This window comes from Mauremys mutica, chromosome 4 (assembly GCF_020497125.1).
Source record: "Mauremys mutica isolate MM-2020 ecotype Southern chromosome 4, ASM2049712v1, whole genome shotgun sequence".
Classification (NCBI taxonomy): Eukaryota; Metazoa; Chordata; order Testudines; family Geoemydidae; genus Mauremys; species Mauremys mutica.
The window spans coordinates 71,559,353-71,583,817 of NC_059075.1; the positions used below are offsets into that span (position 1 = coordinate 71,559,353).

The following is a 24,465-nucleotide window of genomic DNA, read 5'->3' on the forward strand; positions in this document are numbered from 1 at the left end:
GGGCCCCCACCAGAGTTTTTCGGGGCCCCTGGAGCGGGGTCCCTCACTCGCTCCGGGGGCCCCGGAAAACTCTTGTGCGGCCGGGCGCAGGAGCTTCTTCTGCTCCCGGTCTTCGCCGGCGGGGGGTCCTTCCGCTCCGGGGCAGAAGGACCCCCCGCTGGCGAATTACCGCCGAAGACGGAGCGGGACCCGCCGCCGAAGTTCAGCTCGGTCTTCGGCGGTAATTCGGCGGCAGGGGGCCCTTCCGTTCTGGGACCCGCCGCCGAAGTGCCCCGAAGACCCGCGGCGGGGGCCCCCTCCGCTGAATTACCGCCGAAGACCGGGCTGCGCTTCGGCGGCGGGTCCCGCTTCGGCCGTAATTCGGCGGCGGGGAGGCCCCGCCGCGGGTCTTCGGGACACTTCGGTGGCGGGTCCAGGAATGGAAGGGCCCCCCGCCGCCGAAGACCCTGGGCCCCCGGAATCCTCTGGGCGGCCCTGTTCTCTAATAGCTGTCTGTGTTGTCCATGTGGGACCACACTCTTGTTAGTACCTTAGAGTCACAAGATGTAAAGAGGAATTACAGGACTAACATTCTTCTGCAAGTTTTTGGACCTGCCTGGTCAGAAGTCATAATCACATCAAGAATTAAAAATGAATTGGAAATGTTGCATTTGATTTAATCTGCAGCTCTCTCCAATCTCCAGAAAATTAGTGTTTCCTAAACCAGTCAATTTAAAGACTCATTCTCTCAGACTTACTACCTACATCCAACATCAATTCTTGTTTCCTCCCCATACCCTCTTCCAGCTCCTGTTTCAGGGTTTGTTTGTTTGTTTTTTTGGCACAAATGATTCACATTTTTAATGGAAAGCATTTAATACCATCCAGTGCTCTCATCATCTGATAACTGCTTAGATGAGGGGGATGACTCTTTCCCCATCTTGCCCCTTCTGACCTGTCTTTGTTTGGGGAATAGAAGAAATTCCTCCATGAGCTTCTTGCTAAACTTCTTGGCTCTTCTTGCATTCACTGTTTGATGGGTTGCTGCAGGGCACCCGTCAGAATGTGAGGAAAATTGGCTTGGCTTTAGTTTTTAAGGAAGGTAAGTGATAATTGGGCCAGAGATGGAAACTCAGGTCACTTCTCTTAACTTTCTGATTTTCTGGGCTGTGAGCTGTCAGATAGCTGCTGCCCTGGAGAGGGAGCAGAGACAACATACACCAAGCCAGCTATGGTCAAACCACATCCATGCTAATCCAGGAGTTTCCCATGACAGCAGGCATATCAGGTTGTTTAAAATTCATAAGGTGCTTTCAGTAGCAAAAGCTTTAGGAATAGATCATGGAATAGGGCCTATGCGAAGCAAGGCATAGCTTGCTAACTGCAGGGGTATTGCTCTGTGGTCCACTGGCAGTGGAAGAGAGAAGGAGTTTCTTTACCAAGAAAAACAAACCCACACTCAGTACCATTTATTTCATCTCTATTGTCTCCATGCAGATCAGATCAATACAGATGAATGGGAAAATGCACAAGAATAGCTGAAAAAATAGAGCTAGAAAATAGGATTTTTTCTGCATTTCCAAAAGTGACAAATGTAGTGGAGTGGCTAACAGCCTCCCTCCCACAGGCCCTTGTTTCAGCATGCAGTGGAGCAGCTAACCATTGCTCTTTAAGGCCTTGTGCTGCCCCTGTGGGTGCAGCTTCCCAAGAACTGCAGACTCAGTCCAGGCTTGGGCTGCCAGTCAAAAGAAACAGCTCCGTGATTAATGCTTCAGTGTTACCCACTGCACATTCCTGAACGCTGAGCACAATCCCTGCTGTGGTTTACATTCTTGGCCAAACCCAGCACTGATGCAATAGCACCAAGGCCCAGGCACTAAGCCCTGTAATGCACTGGGCCCTTAACTTAAAAAATGCCAACCAGACTTTCAACTAAAACTCTTGGGAAGTGCTGGGTGTACATACATTTGCTTCTTCCCGGCTCCCACACCAGAGGTTTTGTAGCTCCAACACCCAGGCAAACTAGCCACACTGTGGTGGAAATGGTATCTTGGGGCCTCTCTGAGTACTTAAGTGCTAGTGGTCATCTCTGATGCCTGAAAAGAAAAGGATGAATGCTTGATTGGCGCTCACAGCAGCTGGATGATATAGGCAGCAGCTGTCATGGGAAGGCAACTTTCCAGGGTCAAACAGAGCATTGTACTGAAACAGCCTCCCTCATGGCTCCAACAGATCTAGCTGGTAATGTAGGGGCAGGTGTAAGAAAAGCTGCAGGGATTTCAATCACTGGCCCATCTGCAGAGAATGTTGCAAGCAGAAGTTCTCAGGGCCAGTGCAACCATTTAGGCGACCTAGGCGGTTGCCTAGGGCACCGGCATTTGGGGGGGGCGCGCCATTTTCTTCTGCAGTGACCACGGCGGCCGGATCTTCGGCCGCCCTGGTCGTCGCCGGCATTTAGGCGGAGGGAGCTGGGCAGGGGAGCGCGGGGAGGGCCGCCTGCAGCAAGTAAGGTCATGGGGGGGTGGTGCAGCACGCAGGGGAACTCCCCGCCTCAGCTCACCCCTGCCCTGGCTCCTCCCCGAGCACGCCGTGGCCGCTTCACTTCTCCCGCCTCCCAGGCTTGCGGCGCCTAAGCTGATTGGCACCGCAAGCCTGGGAGGCGGGAGAAGTGAAACAGTCACGGCGTGCTCGTGCTCGGAGCAGGGGTGAGCTGGGGTGGGGGGGTGCCTCAGGGCAGAGGGTGGGGAGCTGCTGCAAGGGGGGTGCCTCAGGGCAGGGGGGCAGCTGCCACAGGGGGGGTGCCTCAAAGTGGAAGGGGGGAGCTGCCACGGGGGGGGGGGGGCGCCTCAGGGCTGGGGCGCGGAGGGTGCAAGGTGGAAGTTTTGCCTAGGGCACAAAACATCCTTGCACCGGCCCTGGGCTTTCTTCAGAAAGTGGCAGGGAGGCTACCATATGGAAATAGTCAAAATTTTCAAAGCTCTAAAGGAAATGAGGGCAACCTGCTCTGGGCAGTGCTTCTGGCTTGTTACTGCCTAAGACAACCTGGCCACTCACTGGAGCCCTAAATGTCCTGAACAGTATCAGGAGCCAGCCCTTTTAAAAAAGGCCCTGGCTACACAAGAAAGCTGTATTTATTTAACAAAAGCAATTTAGAGACAGACTTAAATTGATGCAACCCCTGGTTTATGGCAGAGCTCATTTGTATCCTATGTGATGTCTGATGGCACAGGAAGGATTCAGAACACCCTGTTGTGGACTCTTATTTTGTGCCTCACACAAGGAGGTTGCATTAATTTAACTGCATTGGTTCTAGACAGATTTAATTAAAATCAGGACAACTTTCTCCTATAGGTAGGCCTAAGCAAGTGTGCACATGTTTAGCGGGTTCTGACATTCCAGAGGAGGTGGGGTTGTCAGAGTTGGTAATCCCCATCAGTAAAAACCAGGAATTTTTAGATTTAGTTTTACTAGTCGGTTAAACTGGCATCAAATGGGATCCCAGACACCACATGACTTCAACTCAAGGGCACAGTCATGGTCACACTCAGATTCCTTCTCCCAACTTTACAGCCACAGTGATTTCAGACTCACTTTTCATCCTTCTCACTGGCAGGTTCCCCTTTCCAGCATTTCTCAACCTTTTTGATACCAGGGGCCGGCTTGCTGCCTTCCTAAACTGTGTCAGAGATCTCAGGGACCAGCACCGGTCCATGGACCGAAACACTGCCCCTATCCATCTCTTCCACACACACACACACGATGTTTTCTTCTCTGCTCTGCCCTTTCTCTATCTATAGTCAGTGTTTTCTCTTGCCTCCATTTCTCCTCCCCACATTCCTCCTCTGGTGGAGGCCAGAGTCCAGGCCCTGCTCACTTTCCACCCGCTGATGAGAGGCCTTAGGAGGGGGGCAGTGACTGAGCAGGTTTCCCCCAGATACAGATGAGCTGATGATCTGGGATGATAGGAAACATTTGCTGACCATTTCTCATATATGCACCTAGGCTGTGTTGAACAGGGGAGGGGATAGGTTCTCTACACAGAGGAGTTAAGGTTAAAGGCAGAAGCTTCCAGGCTAAGCTATATAACCTCCTATCCCAACCTGCCACAAGTATTAGGCCTGATTTCAAAGCTAAGGCAGAAGAACTTAGAGAGGCAGACTGTCCAGGCTGACACCATCCCATTTTTCTACTGATAAATGAAGGCTGAGTGGGAAGGGGCCTTCTTACCTCTATGCACCTATGTAGTTTTGATAGTACCTTTGCTCCTGCTAGGTAGGCTGCACTGGGGAATGTTGGTGGTTTTCTGCTGCTTTGGGGAAATTGTTTTCTCTCTAAGCCTGGAGTAGCAGGTAAATCCTTCTTTGCCAGATACAGGGATCTTGTCTATTCACTGAGCAGCTTAAGATGCGCACTTCCAACACTTGTTCTTACTCCAGGGTGAGACAGTATGTTCTCCTTGGAACAGGTTCTCGGTTCATTTCTGCTCCTTAAAAGCTTTCACTCCATAAAACACCAACATTGGAAGCCCTGGTTTGTGGGATTTTAACAGAGCAGGGATAGAAGAGCCAGGGAACGGAGTCCAGCATCCCCAATGACTCCCTCTTTTTTTCAACTGCCTCTCACTAGCAGCTGGACCCACAAGCGCACACACAGGAAGTTACATTAGTGTTCCTTATTGCTTTGTAACAGCTCAAAGTCAATGCAGTTCTGCGAGGCAGCATGAGGAGGTCTGAGCGGAGGTCATTCTGTAGTGAGTGAGAGCAGCACCATGACTGTAATGCCTGTGCACAGGAGAAGGATCTGCTGCAGGGAGTTCCTAGGGAAGAAACAAGAGAGAGTCAGAATGGGCCAGGAACCAGTCCCAATCTGCAGAAGTACAGGGGCTCAGGAGTCCAGTCTCTTATGCACTCTGCCCCTCTAGACTGGTCATGGAACTGGGTGAAGACATGCACATGGGCAAGGCAGCCACCTCCAGGAGTAGGAAAGATATTCACAACACTTCCGTGTGTGTGGCAGAGAGACGTCTGAGAAACCACTCTAATAGGAGACCAGGCTGGATACTGGAAGTGGTAAGGATGTAGTGATCATTCTGTGGAAGATAGGTACTATTGATGACAGTAATGAACAGAGAGTTGGGATTTGTCACTGAATGGCAGCAGCACAAAGGACTATATTTCATGAAAACAAATGCTGGGAAATTAATAAATCTAGGGAGCAGAGTGCAATGGGAAGAATTAAAAATCTATCATAATGGAAAGTGTCTGAGAAATCTTAAGTCACAATAACTTGCTATTCCTCTGAAAGAGAATGGTCCCTAGTTCCCTGCAGTGGCAAACTCTCAAAGATTAGAGGGTTAAAAAATAATTGGAAGTGACATTGGCTTTGCTGGGAGCTGAATGCATTCATGTCAACAGATGAATTCAGTCAGTATTCAGTATCAAATTGGCATTGATTGCTTGTTTTATACCCCCACAATGTCAATTCAGCAAAGCGCTGAATTAGGGATGGGAAAGGAGTAGATACCCTGAGGACAGTGTTAGGTCAGGCGCTTGGCTAGAGAACAGCCTAGACTGAATCGCTTCTATCTAACATGCTCAGGAGCCAGCACGTTATATTAGAGATAGGCTGTGATAAACCTTTCAGTCAGCGTGCCCTGTATTAACTAGCAGCCAGAAGCTGAGTACCTGGCACAGCACAGCAGACTCTGCTAGATACCATCTCACCTCTCACGGGGTTTGGGGAGAAAGTGCTCACCTGCTCCCAGGAACAGAGCAGTAGCATCCAGGAGGCTTTACCACCATGTTCCCTCCCACCACCACAGCAGAAATGCTATACCAGCATACTAGTAACCACAATGGAGCCACTTACCAGGGATTCTTCTCCTCTAGGAGGTCAGGCACAACGTTTACCAAGGCGATGTACAGGAACCCCCCGGAGGTGAATGGGAGAATCCAAGCTACAGTTTCCCCTGCACATGCAGTGAAAATCACCATTAGTAATGAGAAGGGATATAGGAGAACAGACAGAGGAAAGTAGGCACACAAGCAGACACATTCCTCAATGCAGCCCCAGTGAGCCTTACCTGTCCCTTTAGGCGACTGAGAACAGATTGCAAAGCAGGTTCCTAGAATTCCACCCAGAGCTGTGAAAAGCTGCATCTTGGCTGCACTCCAGCGGTCAAACCCAGCCCGGAGCAGGATGGCGAAGTCTCCTACCTATGGGAAAGCAGAGTCAGTGGTTATTGATCCTAACTCTCCTGAACACAGAGACCAGCATTAACAAAGGTGACAGCTCGACTAGGAACATGGTGGGTGAACACCAGCACTCAGCACGGAGCAGATCCTCCAGGGAAAGGAAAGAATGATTCAGAGCAGAGGTAACCCCCACCAGCCCTCTTTCCCATAGACAGAGCACTGCTGTCCTGCTTCAGACCAGGTTCTAACTTCCCAGCTCCTCTGGCAGCAGTCTGCAGACCCTTCTCACCTCATGTGGGATTTCGTGCAGTAGGATTGCCATGGTGGTTAGGAGCCCAACCTGCAGAAGATGGGAAAAGTCTATTAGGAAATGGTCTCAAAGCTCAGTGGTGCTGAGAGTACAGCCCCCCACCCCTAAAGTGAATGGACTCTGGATACCCTGTGTTAAGTGCTCAGTATAGAGACTTCCTCTGGGGCACCTGGCATTGGCCACTGTCAGTAGACAGGATACTGGGCTAGATGGACCTTTGGTTTGACCCAGTACAGCCATTCTTATGTTCCTATATGAGATAACTACCTGGCCCATGCATGCCTAATGCAGGGGCCAAGGGTCTCCAAGATCTGAAACATTAGAGCAGGGGTCGGCAACCTTTTAGAAGTGATGTGCCGAGTCTTCATTTATTCACTCTAATTTAAGGTTTCGCATGCCAGTCATACATTTTAACATTTTTAGAAGGTCTCTTTCAATAAGTCTATAATATATAACTAAACTATTGTTGTATGTAAAGCAAGTAAGGTATTTAAAATGTTTAAGAAGCTTCATTTAACATTGAATTAAAATGCAGAGCCCCCCGGACTGGTGGCCAGGACCTGGGCAGTGTGAGGGCCACTGAAAATCAGCTCGCGTGCCGCCTTCGGCACCCGTGCCATAGGTTGCCTACCCCTGAATTAGAGCCAGAAAGGCTGTGTCCCGAGCAAGGCTGCTCCCAGCTGTTTTCTCCAGTACAGCAATGTCTTGGCAGCTACCCCTTGGGGAAGGGATCCCCAAGTCATTTACTTGCCAGGCAGGCACACACTACAGCTGAGAGAAGGGTTCTCCCAGATCTCCAGTTTGGCAGGTGGGTGCGGCACAAACCTTACCTTTCTGCTAACCAGGAAACTGGCTGCCACCGCCAGGCCATGTGTGAAGTTATCAATGGTATTGGCCAACAGGTTAAGGTATCCACTGATCTGCAGAGGGAAGTCAGAGGCATTCATGAGTGAGGGAATCTGATGAGGTTCAGGGTAGGGGGGAAGCATCAGGTACAGCCAATGGGCAAGTTACCCACTCTAAGAGCAGGTGAATCATGGTGGGGCAGGGTTGGTCAGTTGCTTCAGACAGGACACTGTATTGCCACGTTCAGCTCTAGTGCAGACAGGGGGAACCTTAGGGTTGAGAACTCCATCTGAGTGGGGAAGGGGAAGAGAGGTACAAGCATAGAAAGAGCTCTAAAGACAGGGAGAGGAGAAAGAGGCTTACTAGAGAAAGGGAAGAGAAGGAAAGAAGTCTAGAGGAATAAATCCAATTATAAAGCAACAACATATTTCAGATGGTGTCCACAAATTTGCATAAGCAACTGGCTTCTAATATAAATAGAGTCTGTTTTCTAGTCAATTGCATAGTTTAATATACAACTTGTCAAATGCCTCCCATGCAAGACATGGGAGGTACAATGTAGCAGAGCTAATGCTGCTTGTGGAAGCTGAAATTTACTTTTTGTGGCTTAAAAACTTTAAACATTGCATTAAATGCAAAAAAGAAGAATTTTGCAGATTTTTTTTCTTAAAGAACAAGAAACAAATCAAAGGAAAGTGCTAACAGCCCCTAAGAAGTCAATTTAAATTCTGATGGACCTACTTTAAGGTTGGCTGCTGCCTATTGCCATATTCTGATAAACACTTCTAACCAACTACAAGCAAGTAGCCACCTACTGCCCTCACACTGGCTTGTCTCCATCCCTCTTTTAGTGTTTTCTATAGTACCCACCACTATAGTATTTAAGTTCTGCACAAATTAATTCGATTTACATAGCAATGTCTCTAGTGGACTTCATGGAGTCTTCTGCGCTTTTGTGGTTCTAAGAAACTGCTTAAGGCATCTCATTCTGGCTAGTGGGAAAACGTTATCACAGGAAAGACATGCACTAAGGTGATCAGGCTCTAGATTAGCCTAAATCTTTTGGAAGCTCATTCCATAGCTGAACCCGCCTCACCAAGCACTCTCTCTTGCTCTCATGTACTTTGAGAATCTACCTCATCCTTAAGTAAATTGTTCCAATGATTAATTACCCTCATTAAAAATTATGCCTTATTTCTAATCCTAAATTGTCTAGTTTTAGTTTCCAAGCATTGGATTGTGTTATGCCTCATTTGGCTAGATTAAAGAGCCATCCACTTTATCATGTAGGTACTGGCAGACCATGATCAAGTAATCTATTAACCTTCTCTGAGATTAAATGTCTTTAGTCTCTCACTGTAAGACATATTTTTCACATCTCATATCATTCCTGTAGCTCTTTTATGAACGCTTTCCAATTTTTCAGCCTTTTTAAAGTCTGGGCACCAGAACTGGACACAGTATTCCAGTAATGGTCTCACTAATGCTATTTACCAAGGTAATACCACCTCCCTATTCCTACTAGATATTCTCCCGTTTATACATCCAAGGACAGTGTTCACCCTCTTAGCAGCACCGCAATAGGAGCTAATTTTTAACTGATTATCTACCGTGGCCCTTACGTACTTCTCAGAGTCACTGCTTTCCATGATACAGTCCCCCATCTGTTAAGTGTGACCACTCACTCTTTGTTCCTTGATGTACAACCTTGCATTTGGCTGTTCAAATAAGCCCACCTTATTTAGCGATGCAGGTTGATCTGTATAACTAAATTATCCTCATCATTATTTACCTCTTATTTACTGAATTTGTGTCATCTGTAAATTTTACCAGCAATGATTTTATGTTTTCTTTCAGATAACTGATACAGATATTAAATAGCAATGAGCTGAGAATAGATCCCTGATGGACTGTACCTCCATTGGATGATGATTCCCCATTTACAATTATGTTTTATGATCAGTTAAACTGTTTTTAGTCCATTTAATATGGGCTACATTAATTTTGTATATTGCTAATTTTATCAGAATGCCATTTGGGACCAGTCAACTGCCTTACAGAAGAACACTATGTTGACACAGTTACGTTTATCAACAAAACCTGTGATATAATCAAACGACCTATTTTCCATAAAACCAAGTTGGCTGGCACTAACTATGCGACCATCTTTTTATATTTTTACTGATTATGTCTCACATCAGCCTTTCTATGATTTTGCCTGGGATTGATGCCAAGCTAATCAGCCTGTAGATTCCCGGGTCCTCCCATTTCCTTTAAAATACTGGCACATTATCATACAATTTTTCTTCCCCTTTATACACACTGAATGTAGTATCTTCCAATCTGTGCACTACTCTATGTGCACGCACCAGAGCATGTGAAAGTCACGAACATGAAAAGTACATAGTAAACTAGATTTACACAGCATCCTACATATTAAAGGATAACAAAGAGTAGCAAAATAATTTAAGAAATAGGCAAAAGCAGAGATTTAAAATAAAAGGAAACAGAATTAAAAGAGGAAAGGACTGAGTTTATAAGAAGCTTTTAACTGAGTGTAATCAAGTTGTGCACTAGCTGGCCCATGTAACCACATCTTATGGTTACCCTCTCACTTCCTTCTCTAAAGTTTGTCAAACATATTTGTTGCATGTTGCCTTAAAAATTAAACTGTAAGCTCTCTGAGGCAGGTATGCTCTTTGATTGTTTGTACAGTGTCTAGCACAATAGGGTCCTGATCCTCGATTGGAGTCTATAGATGTGTCTGTAACACAAATAATAAAATAGTGAAATTTTTCTTTCATATGTAAACCATCAAAAGTCACTAAGCTAAGTTAGCTGTGTAGTTAATTGCCTCAGTCCCCAAACTGCTAAATTATTACAATACAGATGTTAGAGAAAAAAGAAAATCAGCACATAAAAAGTCTATGTCAATAAAGAAACTAAAAATAACATAGGTATGAAAAAATGAAAATAATGAGGGGATAGTCAAAACACCCCAGGCTCTCAGACTATTATTTGAGACAATCTGATGAGTTCATTGAAGATATCACTGGGGTAACATATGCACAAGGAGCAGAGTTATCATTGTGAAGACATAGGAACTGGCTTTTCCTGACTTTGAGAGCTTCCCTTTCCAACCCTAATATAGTTGTGTATGGAATTTTTAGAAAGAGTTGTCCAATCTGCTCCGGGCACTCTGATGTTTCAGACATGGTTAAATTAAACAATTCACTCTTAAACTTTCAACATTTTTCTGTGAATGGCTCTGTCCACAATCCACCAGACCAGGTTTTCAGGCACCCTCAATGCAGAATTGCTGAATTTCAAACCTCTCCCTTCTCAATACATAATGGCAATTCCACCTGGGAGCAGGTGTAGGACACTGCACTCCCTCCTTCTGCACTCTGGGTTCAGCTTGCTGATCATTTACAGTAACTCCCACCCTCTGACTTCACGACCTCAACCAAGCTTCACAATCATCATTGCTGTGTACAGTATTAAATTGTTTAAAACTTATACTGTGTGTATATACGTGTGTGTGTGTGTGTGTATATAGATAGAGAGAGAGTCTTTTGTTTGATGAAAAAAATTTCCCTGGAACTTAACCCCCCCCTATTTACATTAATTCTTATGGGGAAATTGGATTCGCTTAACATCGTTTTGCTTAAAGTTGCAATTTTCAGGAACGTAACTACAATGTTAAGCAAGGAGTTACTGTACCTTGATTCTTCGGTCTCGTGGGCAAGACGAGAGAGAGGAGCCATTACACTGAGCGATGTTTGTCTCTGCTCTTTGAACGGTGCCTGCTACTTTCTGCAGGGAGAAGCAGTTTCCATTTGGAATCCCTCCGGAAGGTGCTTTGGAATTATTGCCCTGAATCAGAGAGAAACAACTGTTACCACTCTCTGACCTCCAACAGAAAGTGTGCTAAAAGAGGGGCCTAGAAAGTCTCCCTCAATCCTTCCCTCCCTAAAGCCCAAACACAATGCCCTTTGGCCTCAAATCTAGTAACCACAACCTGCAGAAATGGAACAGATGTCTGGGTGGCTATATTCAAGTTTTTGAAATAGGATTCATATATTTAAGTAGCTGAGCTAAAAATTGACCTGCACTTGTTGAAGCAAGAAAGGAATCTGAAAGACATTATTTTAATGTCAAGTCTCTCTGCTGGGGCTAGAAACACTCTAAACCCAATACAAATTCTTCAGGAGCAGTGAAGTTTGCTAAAGTGCACTGGACCAGGGATCAAAAAAGTAACATTTGGTCCTCAGTGTAAAGAATATAATGGGACTCTACAACAAGTTTGTATATCATGGAATGGGGGACACCAAACCCCACAGTATCACATAATAGGGAGAAGGTTAGGAGACAGGGCTAGGATAGGTGTATCAGCTCCACACACTCACTCAGGTTTACAGGTCACATTTAGCTGTTCTTTGCAAACTCTTTTCAGTGTGTGGTCTCATTTTCTCTTACCTAGAGGCATGGGACCAACAAGAGCCCAGCACAGTTCAGATGCCACCCAGAAAGTCTGTAGATTCCCAAGGGCTGGCCACTTTATGCTTCATGTGTATAGTTCTGGAGCTGACCTCTCATCCCTTTGTGAGTGACCATTTATCCTTTGTTGCTAGGTGACTCCTGCCTCATCCACTATGTCACATAAAGTGGCCAATCACAAGACCCTTCCATTGTGACCAACCAATCCCACGGACCAAGGGCCCAGAGTGGTGGTGAGGATAATTCCCACTACCCCAGGGAAATAGCAGGGAACCTCTTTTTCTAACCATGGTGGATTTAAATTAATCACCAAGAGGAAAGTCTCGATTTAAATAATCTATTTTAATCAACATTTCCATTTGTACTTCACTTATTTTCTAAAGAAAGGTGCATTTTCATTGGTTGACATAACCATTAAAACATGGTGATTTACAACTAAAGAGAGCCTTTACACTAGATTTTTTTTTTTGCTAGCTAGGAGGGTATATCATAACTACACACATTTATTTAAGCAACAACATAATATTTTCAGATTCTTATTCATTGTACATAATTAGTATATTAGAAAATGGTGAATGTATTGCTTATTTACTATTGTTGTGCCATATTTATAAAGCTTGACCTCAAAAGGTACATGTTTCCCCCAATTCTTATAGAAAAAAGCAGCTTTTAACTCAAAAGTTTTTGATATAGACTCTTGGATTCAGCATATTTATTTTTTATTTAAAATATTTTAAAGAGACTATAAGTTTAAGCCTTAACATATCATTCAGATTTCTTTTTAAACAGGTTTTTAAAAAGAATAAATAAATATAATTTAAATAAAATAAATCCCATTTAATTTAAAAAATCCAAAACCCAGGGACAAGAAATGCCAGCCAAACCGACAGGGCAAGAGCTTAGCTTGGAGATGAAAGGTCTCCTTTCCCAGGTCCAGAAGAATGGAGCAAGTGCCCAGTCACATGGCTCTGCCCAGCACTGCTGGCCTCCCAAACCACGCTCTGAGTTAAATCACAGCTCCCAGGTTCCCTTGAGGAGCCTACCAGGAGGGGAGGGTGATAATGTGGCAGGGTACTATTGGAGAAGCCCTTAATCAGCTCCTGCCTCTCCAGCCCCAATCAGGGAGAATGGATTGGGGCTGGGTGAACCACCCTATGTTTGCCTGGTAACTGACCACACCTGACAGCCTCATTAGCAGGAGCTATAAGACTGGATAGAAGTGAGAGAAAAGGGGGGGCAGAGACTAAGAGAGGTTCAGAGGGAGTCTGTTGCTAGCCAGGCCTGTGGTAGGCCAAGCAGCTGTAAAGCCTGTATATAGTGGGAAACTGGTGGTGGGAAACTGCTCACAGATAAAGAACATGGGTGTTGCACCAGATTGAAGTGTCCCTGATTCACGGAGGAGAGAAACCAAGGGGCCAAATTCAGAGGGGCACAGTGTGTACCCCGTTACAATGCAGTATCTGTATGGCAACTCCTTTCCCCCTTCATCACCCACTCACCACACTAGGCCATTCTTGCTTCTCACTCTCTAGGAACATCTTCTCCAATGCCAGGAAGGTCAGGAAGCCAATAATCACCCAGAGGCCAAGAAGCTTCTGCTGCTGCAAGCTCTGCCCACCTCCTAGAAAGCAAGAGAGATCTCTGTTTGCATTTTTGGGGTACCTGAATGGTAAGCCTCACCCCCAGTACAATGTAGCTTGTGACTGAGAGACTCGAGACAAGACTATAGGGCAGAAAGCATTTCCTTTAGTCCTATGAGAAGCACAGAACAGACACCCTGCAGAAAACCCCATTTGCTTCATCTACTTATCTTTGATCCAACCTAGGGCAAGTGGGAAACTAGGCTGCACATCCCCAATACTCCAGCAATGGAGTCTAGCCTGTCTCCTGGGTACTCTCAGGAGCCTTCTAAGCCCAGCTCCTAAGCATCTCTTCCATAAATTACTGTGCAAAGGTGAGCAAGGCAAAAATCTCTTACCAGAGACTACAAAGAAGCTTGTATCAGCACAAATCCTGCATCTGAGCCTGTGTGAGTAGCAAGTACAGACATGAAGGTTGCGCTTTGGGAAGCTGAGCCAAATATCTATCTTCCCCATCACACCACACCTGGGCAAGTTATTAGCCCAAGGCTACAACATGTTCCTTTCAATGAGGGCTGAGATTGTCAGATCTCATCTGTTTGGCCTGACTGCAGGGGCAAAGACTGTGCTCCAGCAAGAGGACAGGCAAAAGCATTAGAAATGTGACACGGGCAGGACATGCAAACTTGGAAGCTTAAGACAAGAGAAAAGACTAACAAGAGAAGTGAATAAGCTGCAGCAGAGAAGGTGCAATCACTGGAGGCCCAAGGCACTGGACTCTGCTGACCCTGCCTGTGCAGTGAAGATGGAAAGGAGCAGGGGAGAAGCAGAGCTTTGAAGAGGGATTCTGAATTTCCACTGCTTAGGTCCACATAACAAATGATGGGAAATCCAGGCTGTTCCTCTATCGCCTACATTCTCAGGAAGGAAAGGATTCCACAATTCCTTAGGCAGAGATCAGTGGGAATCCAGCCCTTGGTGGGAGAAGCTGTGACAGAAATCTGGCCCCCTGCAGTACTGTTCCCAGAAGAGTCAGGAAGAATCTCTCTTCTTACTGAGCAGCTACCACCTATAGGGTTCAGCAGCACTCAGCTTCTCATGACACTAGTTTGCCCAAGAGCAAACATAACTTATTACTTGTCTCCATGGGCCCTTTAGAAAACAGCTACAGGAAGGGGCTATGCTAGTTCTTTCCCAAGTTTTATCCCAGGGCAGACCAGGGCCATCTCAGCCCTGGTGCTCAGTTTGCTGGCTGTGTTGGGACTCTGCCAGCTGCACCTTTCTTTCCTCCCCACCCAAGAACTCTAGGGACTGTCAATTTCCACCACTTCTCCTCAGGCACAGCCTGGGAGGTCAGCAGATTTGGGCTCTGTTGTACCAAGGCAGGGGATGGAGGGGGAGTGATTCACAGAGTCAAGGACCCCTTGATTTACAGAGACTTCAGGAGCAGTACCAGGAGAAAGGCAAGGGCCCGCTAGAGCCCACCAGGCACCTACCTAGAGACATGGAACATTAAAAAAAGCAGCATGGTGCAGATTCACAAGAAAACATAGGAGCCAGTGCCGGAGGCTGGCTCTGGCGCTCAGGGCATTAGTACAGTGCCAGGTATTACCTGCAGTGGCGCTGCAGGTGTAGGCCCAAGCCTCAGGGAGGAGGTGGAGGAATACGTTCCCCAGAAGCCCACCAATTGCAAAACTCAACAGCTGCTTCAAACGATTGGATCCCACTGAAAAACAAACAAATGGCAATCACCGCCCAGGCCTGGAGCCCAGACCCCTCCTGACAAGTTGTGTGAGACACACAAATCAGGAGCCATTGCAGCCTGAATTACCAGGGAACGTGAGGAGGGAAAGGAACTGTGTGTGAGAGACAGACCTCAGGGCACTGCACCGCCCTGAGCGAGCCGTGGGTGGCACTGTGCCTCAGAACCTTGTGCCCTGGCAGTGAGGCTCAGAGCATGAACTGTACATTCAAGGGGCATAAGTGAGGGAAGTCTGTACTCCAGGGAAGTGGAGGAGCATGTGAGCATCCCCCCCACCAGGATCCAAGTTAGAGAATGCTCTTCGTATGAGCTCTACAGCTGAAGTCGCAGAACCCCACACTCAGCTGGGGGACTACCTGCCCCATTTTTAGGAATGGCACAAGTCACCCATCTTATAACAGAAGTGAGTTGTGCCTGCATTTCAGTAGGCAGCATTTCTAGGGCATCAGGAAGAACCCAGTTCCTGTGTTAGACATGAGAACATTGTCCCATTCAGTCACTGCCTATGGGGAGGGGGATGGAGGGGTGGCGGGAGACATTGGCATCAGGAACAATAAGCCAGAGAGCAGATTTACCTTCTGATCGCAGAGCAGCTCCTGTCTCAAGGGGAACTACCAGCAGGGGGAAGACTCCACTCAGCCCCACCATAACTGAGCCAATCAGAGAAAAGATCCAAGCATCCAGTCGCTCCCCACGGAACAGAGTTCCCCAGGAGTTGGCCTCTTTCTCACACAGAGGACTGGAACCGGTGGTGGCCTTGTCCACTTGGAGCTCCTGGGCTTCACAGGGGATGCTGAGCAGAAACAAGGCAAGCATCCCATGTAGCAGAAACCTTTGCCCTCTCATCGTTGAGCAGTTTCAGCCTGGCTGGCCAATCTCTGAAAGGAAGGAGGAAAAGCTGAGTTCTGAGAGAAAATGCAAGACCCACAGCTCATCCCTCAGAGTCCTTGTCCCCTTCTGGAGGAAATCATTGCCTCTCAAACTCATATATCCTCTGTCCTTCAATTCCCTTCCTGGGTAGCTTGATCCCCATATATATTCCCCTTTGCATAGGGAACCCATATTTTCCTCTTCTTCCTGTTTCCTCATAGTTTCAGTTCCTTGATTTGAGCAGATGACGAGGGCAGGGACGTCCTCTATCATTTGACATCTGAATATGCCTGTTTAGTCCCTCAGTCTCCCCTTGCCATGGGAAGGAGTCCAGCCTCCTGCACCTTCCCTCAGCACTTGGTTTCTCCAGAGTCTCTGCTGCTCAAACTGCACCCCTAGACAAAGTTTCCTCCCTGTGGGATACACTGTCCCAGGTGGGCTCCAGCAAGGCCCTTGTATAGTGGAGCTATAAAGATAAAAAAAGTAATGAGGTGATTTTAGGGATACGATGAAGCAGAAGCTCTGTCTATACTGGGGGGCAGGGCAAATGCAAATCCACAATTGAGACATGCTAGAAGATTAGTGGGATAAATGGCACAGAAACAGTGTGTCTACTTTAGGGGTCTACACATCAATGTACTGGAGCAAGTTTTTCTGGCCTAGACAAGCTCTCAGACTCAGACTCATAGACTTTAAGGTCAGAAGGGACCATTATGATCATCTAGTCTGACCTCCTGCACAATGCAGGCCACAGAATCTCACCCATCCACTTCTATAACAAACCCCTAGCCTATGTCTGAGTTATTGAAGTCCCCAAATTGCGGTTTGAAGACCTCAAGCTGCAGAGAATCCTCCAGCAAGTGACCCGTGCCCCATGCTGCAGAGAAAGGTGAAAAACCTCCAGGGCCTCTGCCAATCTGCCCTGGAGGAAAATTCAGACCCCTCAATTGAGGCATTTTTCTTAAAACCATCTTTAAAAGGGGAGTAATTTTAATACATCTGGGCCTCAGTAGCTGTAATGAAAGGGACCAAGAACCTTCATGTCCTGCTGGATCAAAGTCCTGCTCCAAGCACAAACTGCCTGCCAGTTGGATGAAAACTTCTCTGATCATAGCTGATCTCCAGATAGCAAACCTCTTGAGAACCGTATTAATTTTCAGGGAGAAGTTCTCCTTCCAACTGTCTCAAAAATACTCTGAAAATCCCTGTTCTCCCTTACAAGGAGTGTCACTGGGAATCAGATTAGAGATTGTTCACTTGTTACAGGCATAAATGCCAGCGCTTTGTCATGCGATGGGTGGAATTCCAGTCAGGGCCCTCAGCAATCACAATGAGGAGATTTATGCAACACAACTATCTCCAGCAGAATCAAAGGATTATAAACAACACATCTAAAATCCACAAGCTCTGCTTAGTGTCCTGATGACAAACTGTCAAGTCTTCACAGTCATCCCAGCAATCAGACACTGGCTAATGCTTGGGGTAAGTGTTAATGACAGAACCACAGGGAGAGGAAGCTGTGTCAGAAGTGGTCCCCACCCCAGTTGTGTAGATGAAAGCCTCCCGTTGTCAATGGAATGCATCTGGGACACTTCCATGCCATCTGGCTTCCTTCACACAGTCTACGTCTCTCTCAGCTACAGCCCTGCACTGGGACCTGCACAGCTACTGTAAAACCAAGGGGCCGGGAGAACCCTCCCAAAAAGAGGAGAGTTCTAAAGGCTTTAGCCATCTAGTATCTGACTAGGCATCCTCCCATTGCATGAGTGCATAGTGAGCTGAAGGTTTCACACACATTAAGGGCAGAAATAGCTAGAGGTTAGGGGAAAGTATAGAGCACAATCTTCTCTCTACTAAACCAACTGCAAGGGAGTCTGCATTTACAGTATTTCCTGTTATAAACCACCAGAGAGTTCAGCACCTTTCCCAGTCTGATTCTGTGCTAATGGAAACTGGTGCCCTTATGGCAGAGCGACAGCTTGGAAAATGACTGACGATAGCTTCCTATACCAAGAGAGTAGCCATGCTGGGCACATCCCAAGCAGCAGAGCTCTGGGCTGGCCCCAGTACTAAGCAGAAGGGCCCAAGCTGAGGCAAAGAACAATCCTAACAAAACAGCTGCTTTCATCAGAGTTTGTGTTGTCTTGAATGAGGAACATTGGAAATAGGCCCTAACCCCAACGTCCCCACTTCTGCTGTACAGTTGTTACCCTGGAGGTGTGCACTGTCACAATTTGAACCACAGCAGAAGATCAGGCTGGAAGACAAGCTGCCACCACAACTCATGTCACACAGGGGAAGGCCCTCCCACCTGCCCATCCTCCCCAAACTGGGTTGGAACCACCGAAATGAGGGTCCCGCATCTGCCCAAGACCAAATGGCAAATAAATTGGACACCTGAAGCACCGTTTAGTCTAAACAACAAAAATCCTTTTTAGAGACAGGAGTATGAGGGGCAAACAGCAAATCCTAAAAGCTCACAGCATGGAGCACAACTGACTGCAGATCTCTTAGCAGGATTTGCTCTAGCAAGAAGTTTAGGGAGATGACGAGGGAGACTAGAATTGCTTCTCCAGAAAAGAGGTGACAGTTCCTTAAAGGACAGCAGAAGCAGAACCAGATTCTCTTACTTCCACTCATGTCAATTAACTGTCTGAGACTTCGGGTTTGTTCTTATTAATAAAACTAGAGCAGGAAGTTATACATTCTCCCAGGTGAGTCAGAAGAGGCCCATAGCTCTCAAGTCCCTTTTCTGGTAGCACAGGAACTCCACATATTCCTCCAAGCTTCTTACCTGTGGCTGTTAGGAATTTATGACAAAGCAGTGAGGGACTGCACACATAACAATTCACCCATATCTACCTCCATGCCCAGAAAGATGCTTAGAGCAATCCCAGCATTTTTATGCTGTTTATAGTGCCTCAAGTCCCACTACTTTACAGCTTGCTATTCATAGCTCCATAGTCTCCTGGATTCTGTATCCCACTGCTATAGGCTTCTCAGCAGGCAGGATACTTTTCAATGCCTGTGAAGTCTCTAGATGCACATTACCTACAGGGAAAGCCAGATTAAATATTCACCTCAAATACACCACTAAAAGCAACGAAGTGCACAGCCAGGACCCACACTGTCTCAAGCCCAAAGCACTCAGGGGAATGGAGGAAGATCTATCATGGTGTCATTAAATTCACAGGTTCATATCACATTCCTGGTTTTGCGATTTCCCCCTATTGTAGGCACTCAGCTACCACAGCAATGGGAGCCAGATAAACAACTAGAGAGACAGAGAGGATCTCAGATGCTCCACTACAGTAGGGCAGGATTTTAAAAGCACTAGGTGTACTAGGATTTAAAGCAGACCTGACACTGTGGAAGTGGACGATGGATTCAATATACGCAACAGACACAAATGGTCAGGGCTTATTTAAACACTTAATTTGAAAGACAGTAGCTCCAACAGCACAGCACCCCATCATACTGGGATCATGACTACCTTAAAGGAGAAAGTGCCCCTTACACAATCACAAGTACCACTCTCTGTGGCACCAACGTGTTCTGTGGAGGTCTCCTATCCAAGTACTGAAGAGGGTTAGCTCTGCTTAGCCCTTTCAATCACAGCTGTAGAGCATATGACTGAAATAGCTAAAAGTATTCCCAGCACAGGAGTAACAGATGCCACAACAGAAAGTGAAAGATGAAAAGAGGGATGGAAATTCTGCCATTCACTCACTCCTGGTGATGGTGGTGTGTTGAATTCAAAGCATGAAAATGAATCACATTTTCCCTCCCAGTGTGCAAGCCTAGAGTCTAGCCTCCTCCCCGGGCACTTACACAGCAAGCAGGCTCTGCAGCAGTCTCTATGAAAATGCAAACAGAATTAGAAATGCAGATTCACACCAAGATAAAAATCTATTGCAAGTCAGAAAAAGGAAGGAGAGAGAAAACCAAATATTTACAGAAGATGCTCCTGGAACTGCCAAGTCCCCTGCTGAAGCTGAAGGAGACTTCTAGTTCTTTCCGCAAGCTGGTTTCTGCCAATGCACCTGGAAAGTTCGTCTGAGCCCTCCAAACAACTCTCAAGTGCTCTGTGCGTGGCAGTGAGTTCACTCTGCTCCTGCCTCCTCCCCCTCACAGCCAGGAGCTCAGCTCTGCTCTTTCAGACAACGGGGCTTTAGCGGCTTTTTGGCACAAGCCCACGTTCCATCATGATGACACTTTAAATGTGCTTGGAAAAAAATTTTTATAGTTATTTTCCCTGGAAGCCATGGAGCCACAGTGGAACACTACGCAGAATAGAAAAGTTATTTCACTAAAGAGGAAATGGAAACAGCAGCTAGCAAATTCTCCCAAAGCCTCATTCCATCAGCCCTGCAGTAACCTCCGGATTCCTACTAAAAACCCCAACACTTCTGACAAGGATTACAAGGCTCGCCAACTTCCAGTTAATTGCCCCAGCATTCTGTGTCTCTCAGGGAGTTTACCTCTCAACCACATGCCATTTCTGAGAAGCCCAAACCACTTCATAGTACTCTCCCTTTCCCTAGGATCTCTCACATAAGAATATCTTGCTTTATTTAGAACCGCATCTCCCCCTGTGGAATGCATCTCTTTCTGCAAAGCATACATACATGTGAACATCACAACACCCACAACTAAAAGCTGCATACATACAGCTAAGAAGGGCAGCAGGATTAGGAACACAAGAACAACAACACAGAAAAGTCCAAGGTCCAGCAAATTCAGGATCTCATCTCTAACTGCAACCAATTCTGAAATCTTGAGAGGAAAATGTGAGGTGGGGGTATTTCTTCCTGACCTCATCCAGGCCAGCAATAAGCCTCATCCCCCAAAGGACAGGAAAATGTGTTCCCAAACCAACTTGGCAATCAAACTTACCCCTCAGGGATAGGTGTGATTTCTTCCTGACCCAACCCAGCAATCAGCCTCAGGCCCTGAAGCAGGAGTATTTTAGAGCCTTCATAACATTTCCCTTAGAGCATAAACAGACATCACCATGAGCTTGCCACTAGATTTTCTCCACCAGCTAACACATATTTAAAAAAACTACAGTATATTAGCTAATGTGTTCAAAATCAACAACTTGATTTTGAACACATTAGCTAATATACACCTCTACCCCGATATAACGTGACCTGATATAACACGAATTCGAATATAATGTGGTAAAGCAGTGCTCGGGGGGGGGGGGGGGGGGAGAGGCTGTGAGCTCCAGCAGATCAAAGCAAGTTCGATACCGTGTTATAGGTGAAACCACGTTATAAGATTTTTTTGGCTCCCGAGGACAGCGTTATATCAGAGTAGAGGTGTATTAAGAATGTAAGGCCCTAGAGATGGCATTCCTGAAGATACAGGTTTTATCTAAAAGGAAGAGCCATCTATAGCAGTGGTTCCCAAACTGGGGTTTGTGAATGTTACAGGGGGTTCTTGGGAAAAAAATTCCCTAATGGCGGATAGAGCTGTCCATAGGGACCCCGGGCAGCACAGGGCCAGCAGCCTGGAGCCTTGGGGACTTCCAAGAGCTAAGCAGATCAAAGCAAGCATATCTGTCACACTGAGGAGATTTAAACTTCAAGACTCCTTATATGAAATAGAAAGGGAGGTGGATATTTTTTGCTGTTTTTAAAGTTAAATAGGCTGCTAATGTTGTTTTTAAATTATTATGAAGAACAAGTTTAAGCTTTGTTGTAACATGCATTGTTAGCCTGGACTGCTCAAGACTTGAATGCTTGTGTAGGAGGAACTCTTTGAGTTGGCTTCTTAAATATCTTCATGCTGTTTCACATCTGAAACATAGGAGCCAGAGGCACCAGTACGGGGTGGGGAGGGGGAGCGCGACAAGAGTCACGTGCCTTCCCCATGTCAGTGCACACCCCCTATGGGTCCCTCCCCTTTTTTTCTGGCAACCCCTGCAGGCCTCCCCCCACTTCTCTGGTGGTGCCCCCACACCAGGCCTGGAGTGCATAGGGGCTTTACCCCTGCACCCCTTTTTTCTACTGGCACCTCTGATAGGAGCCTTGTCTTATAACAGGCTTAATCAAAAGTGATACAAGCTACAAAAGTGAGATCTTGGAAGAGTGTTGCCATTTTCATAATTAATAAATAAGCATGTCATAAAAACAAATTTTATATTTCCAAGATCACTGCTTTTATAATTTATGCTGAGGTAAGGGAGAAAATCCCTGGAAATATTCATTTTTAGGAGGGAGTTCACAAGACTTGACATTTTTGTGAAAGGGGTTCGCAGGTTGTTAACGTTTGGGAACCACTGATCGATAGCAATCTTACCATGAATGACTGAATCTGTCAGCACTGAATTTCATCTAAGTAATGCACATCGGAAGGGATAATTGATCAACTCATACAATTTACTAGGTTATAAATTAACTGGGAAAAGAGCTGTGTTGTCACTATACGCAATGCAATGCAGTTCTCTAGGTGACTGCACAACAGCAGTGAAAAAAGCAAACAAGTTAATAGTATGGTATTGAAAATCCTGCAAATGTTATCATTCCATTATTAAAGGTGACAAAGGTAGTCACACCTATAGATGAAGCTGTGTGACACCTTCCACTCTAAGACTTGTTTTCAGTTGCAAATAACTTTGCCAGACTTAAACCATTTGAGCTGATTTATAGATCAGTGGTAGACATCTCCTGGAATACTGTTTCACTCTCATCCCCCTGTCTCCAAAGGGATATAGCAGAAATAGACATGGAAGATGAAAATTATTAGAGACAAAGACAGTTATTACTGTAAAAAGGAGATGAATAAAAAAGGTTCTTGAAAGAGCTATATATAAAGTATTGAATGGTGCAGTGAAGCAAGAACAGGTACTGCTGTGCTGTTCATTTCTCCTGTAACACGGGAACAAGATAACAGCCAATGAAATCCAAGGGCAGCAAATTTAAAGCTGGAAAAAAGAAACATTTTTACACAACACCCAATTAACCAGTGAAACTCGCTGCCACCAGATATCCGAGGCCAACCGCTGGGCAGAATGTAAAAGAGGGTTTAACGTTACTGCGGCCCGGGGGGCACCTCCGCAGGCCCCTGGACAGGCGCGCAGCGCCAGGGACACCAGCCCTCGGGCTGGGCACAAGTCAGGCTTAGAAGCTGCTTCTGCAGCAGGCTCCCGCCGCTGCCGCTCAGGGGCTCCGGACACCAGACCAGCGGCCCGGGGCAGGTCCCGCGACCCTGCGGCAGCGAGTCCCGCCGGTGCCGGGCGCTGTCAACCCAGCCGCGGAGACCGCGCTGCACTGATGGTCCCTGCCCGGAATCTCGGTCTCTCGGCTCCGCTAGGACCGTCACTATTGCCGGCTGGGCCCGGCCGCAGGGACCCGCCTCCCCTGGGTGGCGGCGCTGGGCACCGCCGCCGGCCCGGCCGGGGCTCCAGGCGAGGCGCCCTGGGAAGCGCCGCGTCCCGCCCGCCCGCCGCTCCCCACCCCGGGCACCCAGTTACCGTGCGGCGGCGGCGCGCTCCGGGCTGCCCCTGCCATCCAGCTGCGGCTCCGCTCGGGACTCCCCGGCTGGCCTCTCGGCCCCGCCTCCCAGCCCCAGCCACGTCGGCCCCATCCCCTCGGAACCAGAGTCACCGTCCCCGCCCGGACAGAGCCCCGCGCGCACTTCCGGCCTCCCAGCAAGGAGGGGCGCTGGGACAACGGACACTTCCTGTCACATGGCCACTGGGGGACAGCAGAGGCAGCGCACTTCCTTCCCGCTGCCCCGCCCCGCCATTGGGAGACAGGAACTCATGACGAAGCTTCCGGTCGCACGTTCTAGGGCAGATCGCGCCCTCGCAGAGCTATTTCGGTAGGGCAAAAACTCGCGCAGGCGCAGAATGTTCGTACACAACTGAGGCTACACTGTTGGGAGCCGGAGAGACTCACAGCAAACCCCCTAACGTCCCATTGGGGCCCCATGAGCAGCACCCCCATGCCTGGCCCCTGCAGGGGACGTTGCCCTTGTCCACCCTGTTTGCTTGTCTTAGAGCTGCTGCTCCTGCTGCGCTCAGAGACTCCCAGAGCCACAAGGGGCTGGAGCCAGCCAGCGCAGGTGGAGGTGGTCAGCGTCCTCTGCCCTGGGGCTGACCATGCTCCAAGTGCCTCGTTCCCCACTCACAAGTTGCTGCCACTGGCCATTGCAAATGTCACCAACTGGCTGCCCAGTGCCTCCATCAGCTCATAAATAATCACAGACTCATAGAATATCATGGTTGGAAGGGACCTCAGGAGGTCATCTAGTCCAACCCTCTGCTCAAAGCAGGACCAATCCCCAACTAAATCATCCCAGCCAGGGCTTTGTCAAGTCTGACCTTAAAACCTCTAAGGAAGGAGATTCCACCACCTCCCTAGGTAACCCATTCCAGTGTTTCACCACTCTCCTAGTGAAAAAAAGTTTTTCCTA

The 24,465-nt window shown here is 47.3% G+C and overlaps 1 protein-coding gene across 3 annotated transcripts; it reads right to left on the reverse strand.

Moving 5' to 3' along the window:
- Positions 1–738: 738 nt before the first annotated feature.
- SLC39A13 (solute carrier family 39 member 13) lies at positions 739–23,645 on the reverse strand. 3 transcript variants are annotated; one of them, XR_006578657.1, is made up of 11 exons: positions 23,522–23,645; positions 15,747–16,049; positions 15,022–15,135; positions 13,329–13,450; positions 11,053–11,205; positions 7,314–7,403; positions 6,463–6,513; positions 6,062–6,194; positions 5,848–5,947; positions 4,237–4,795; positions 739–2,075 (listed from the first exon to the last, which is right to left on the reverse strand). XR_006578657.1 is itself a non-coding variant. In XM_045012364.1 (10 exons), the coding sequence occupies exons 2-10, from the start codon at positions 16,015–16,017 to the stop codon at positions 4,720–4,722; spliced, it is 1,110 nt and encodes a 369-aa protein (XP_044868299.1). In that variant the 5' UTR covers positions 16,018–16,049; positions 23,522–23,645; the 3' UTR covers positions 2,778–4,719. The 3 variants fall into 3 exon arrangements, 1 of the variants encoding a protein (XP_044868299.1); XR_006578656.1 differs by having other exon boundaries at positions 4,207–4,795; XM_045012364.1 differs by lacking the exon at positions 739–2,075 and having other exon boundaries at positions 2,778–4,795.
- Between the last annotated feature and the right edge of the window lie 820 nt (positions 23,646–24,465).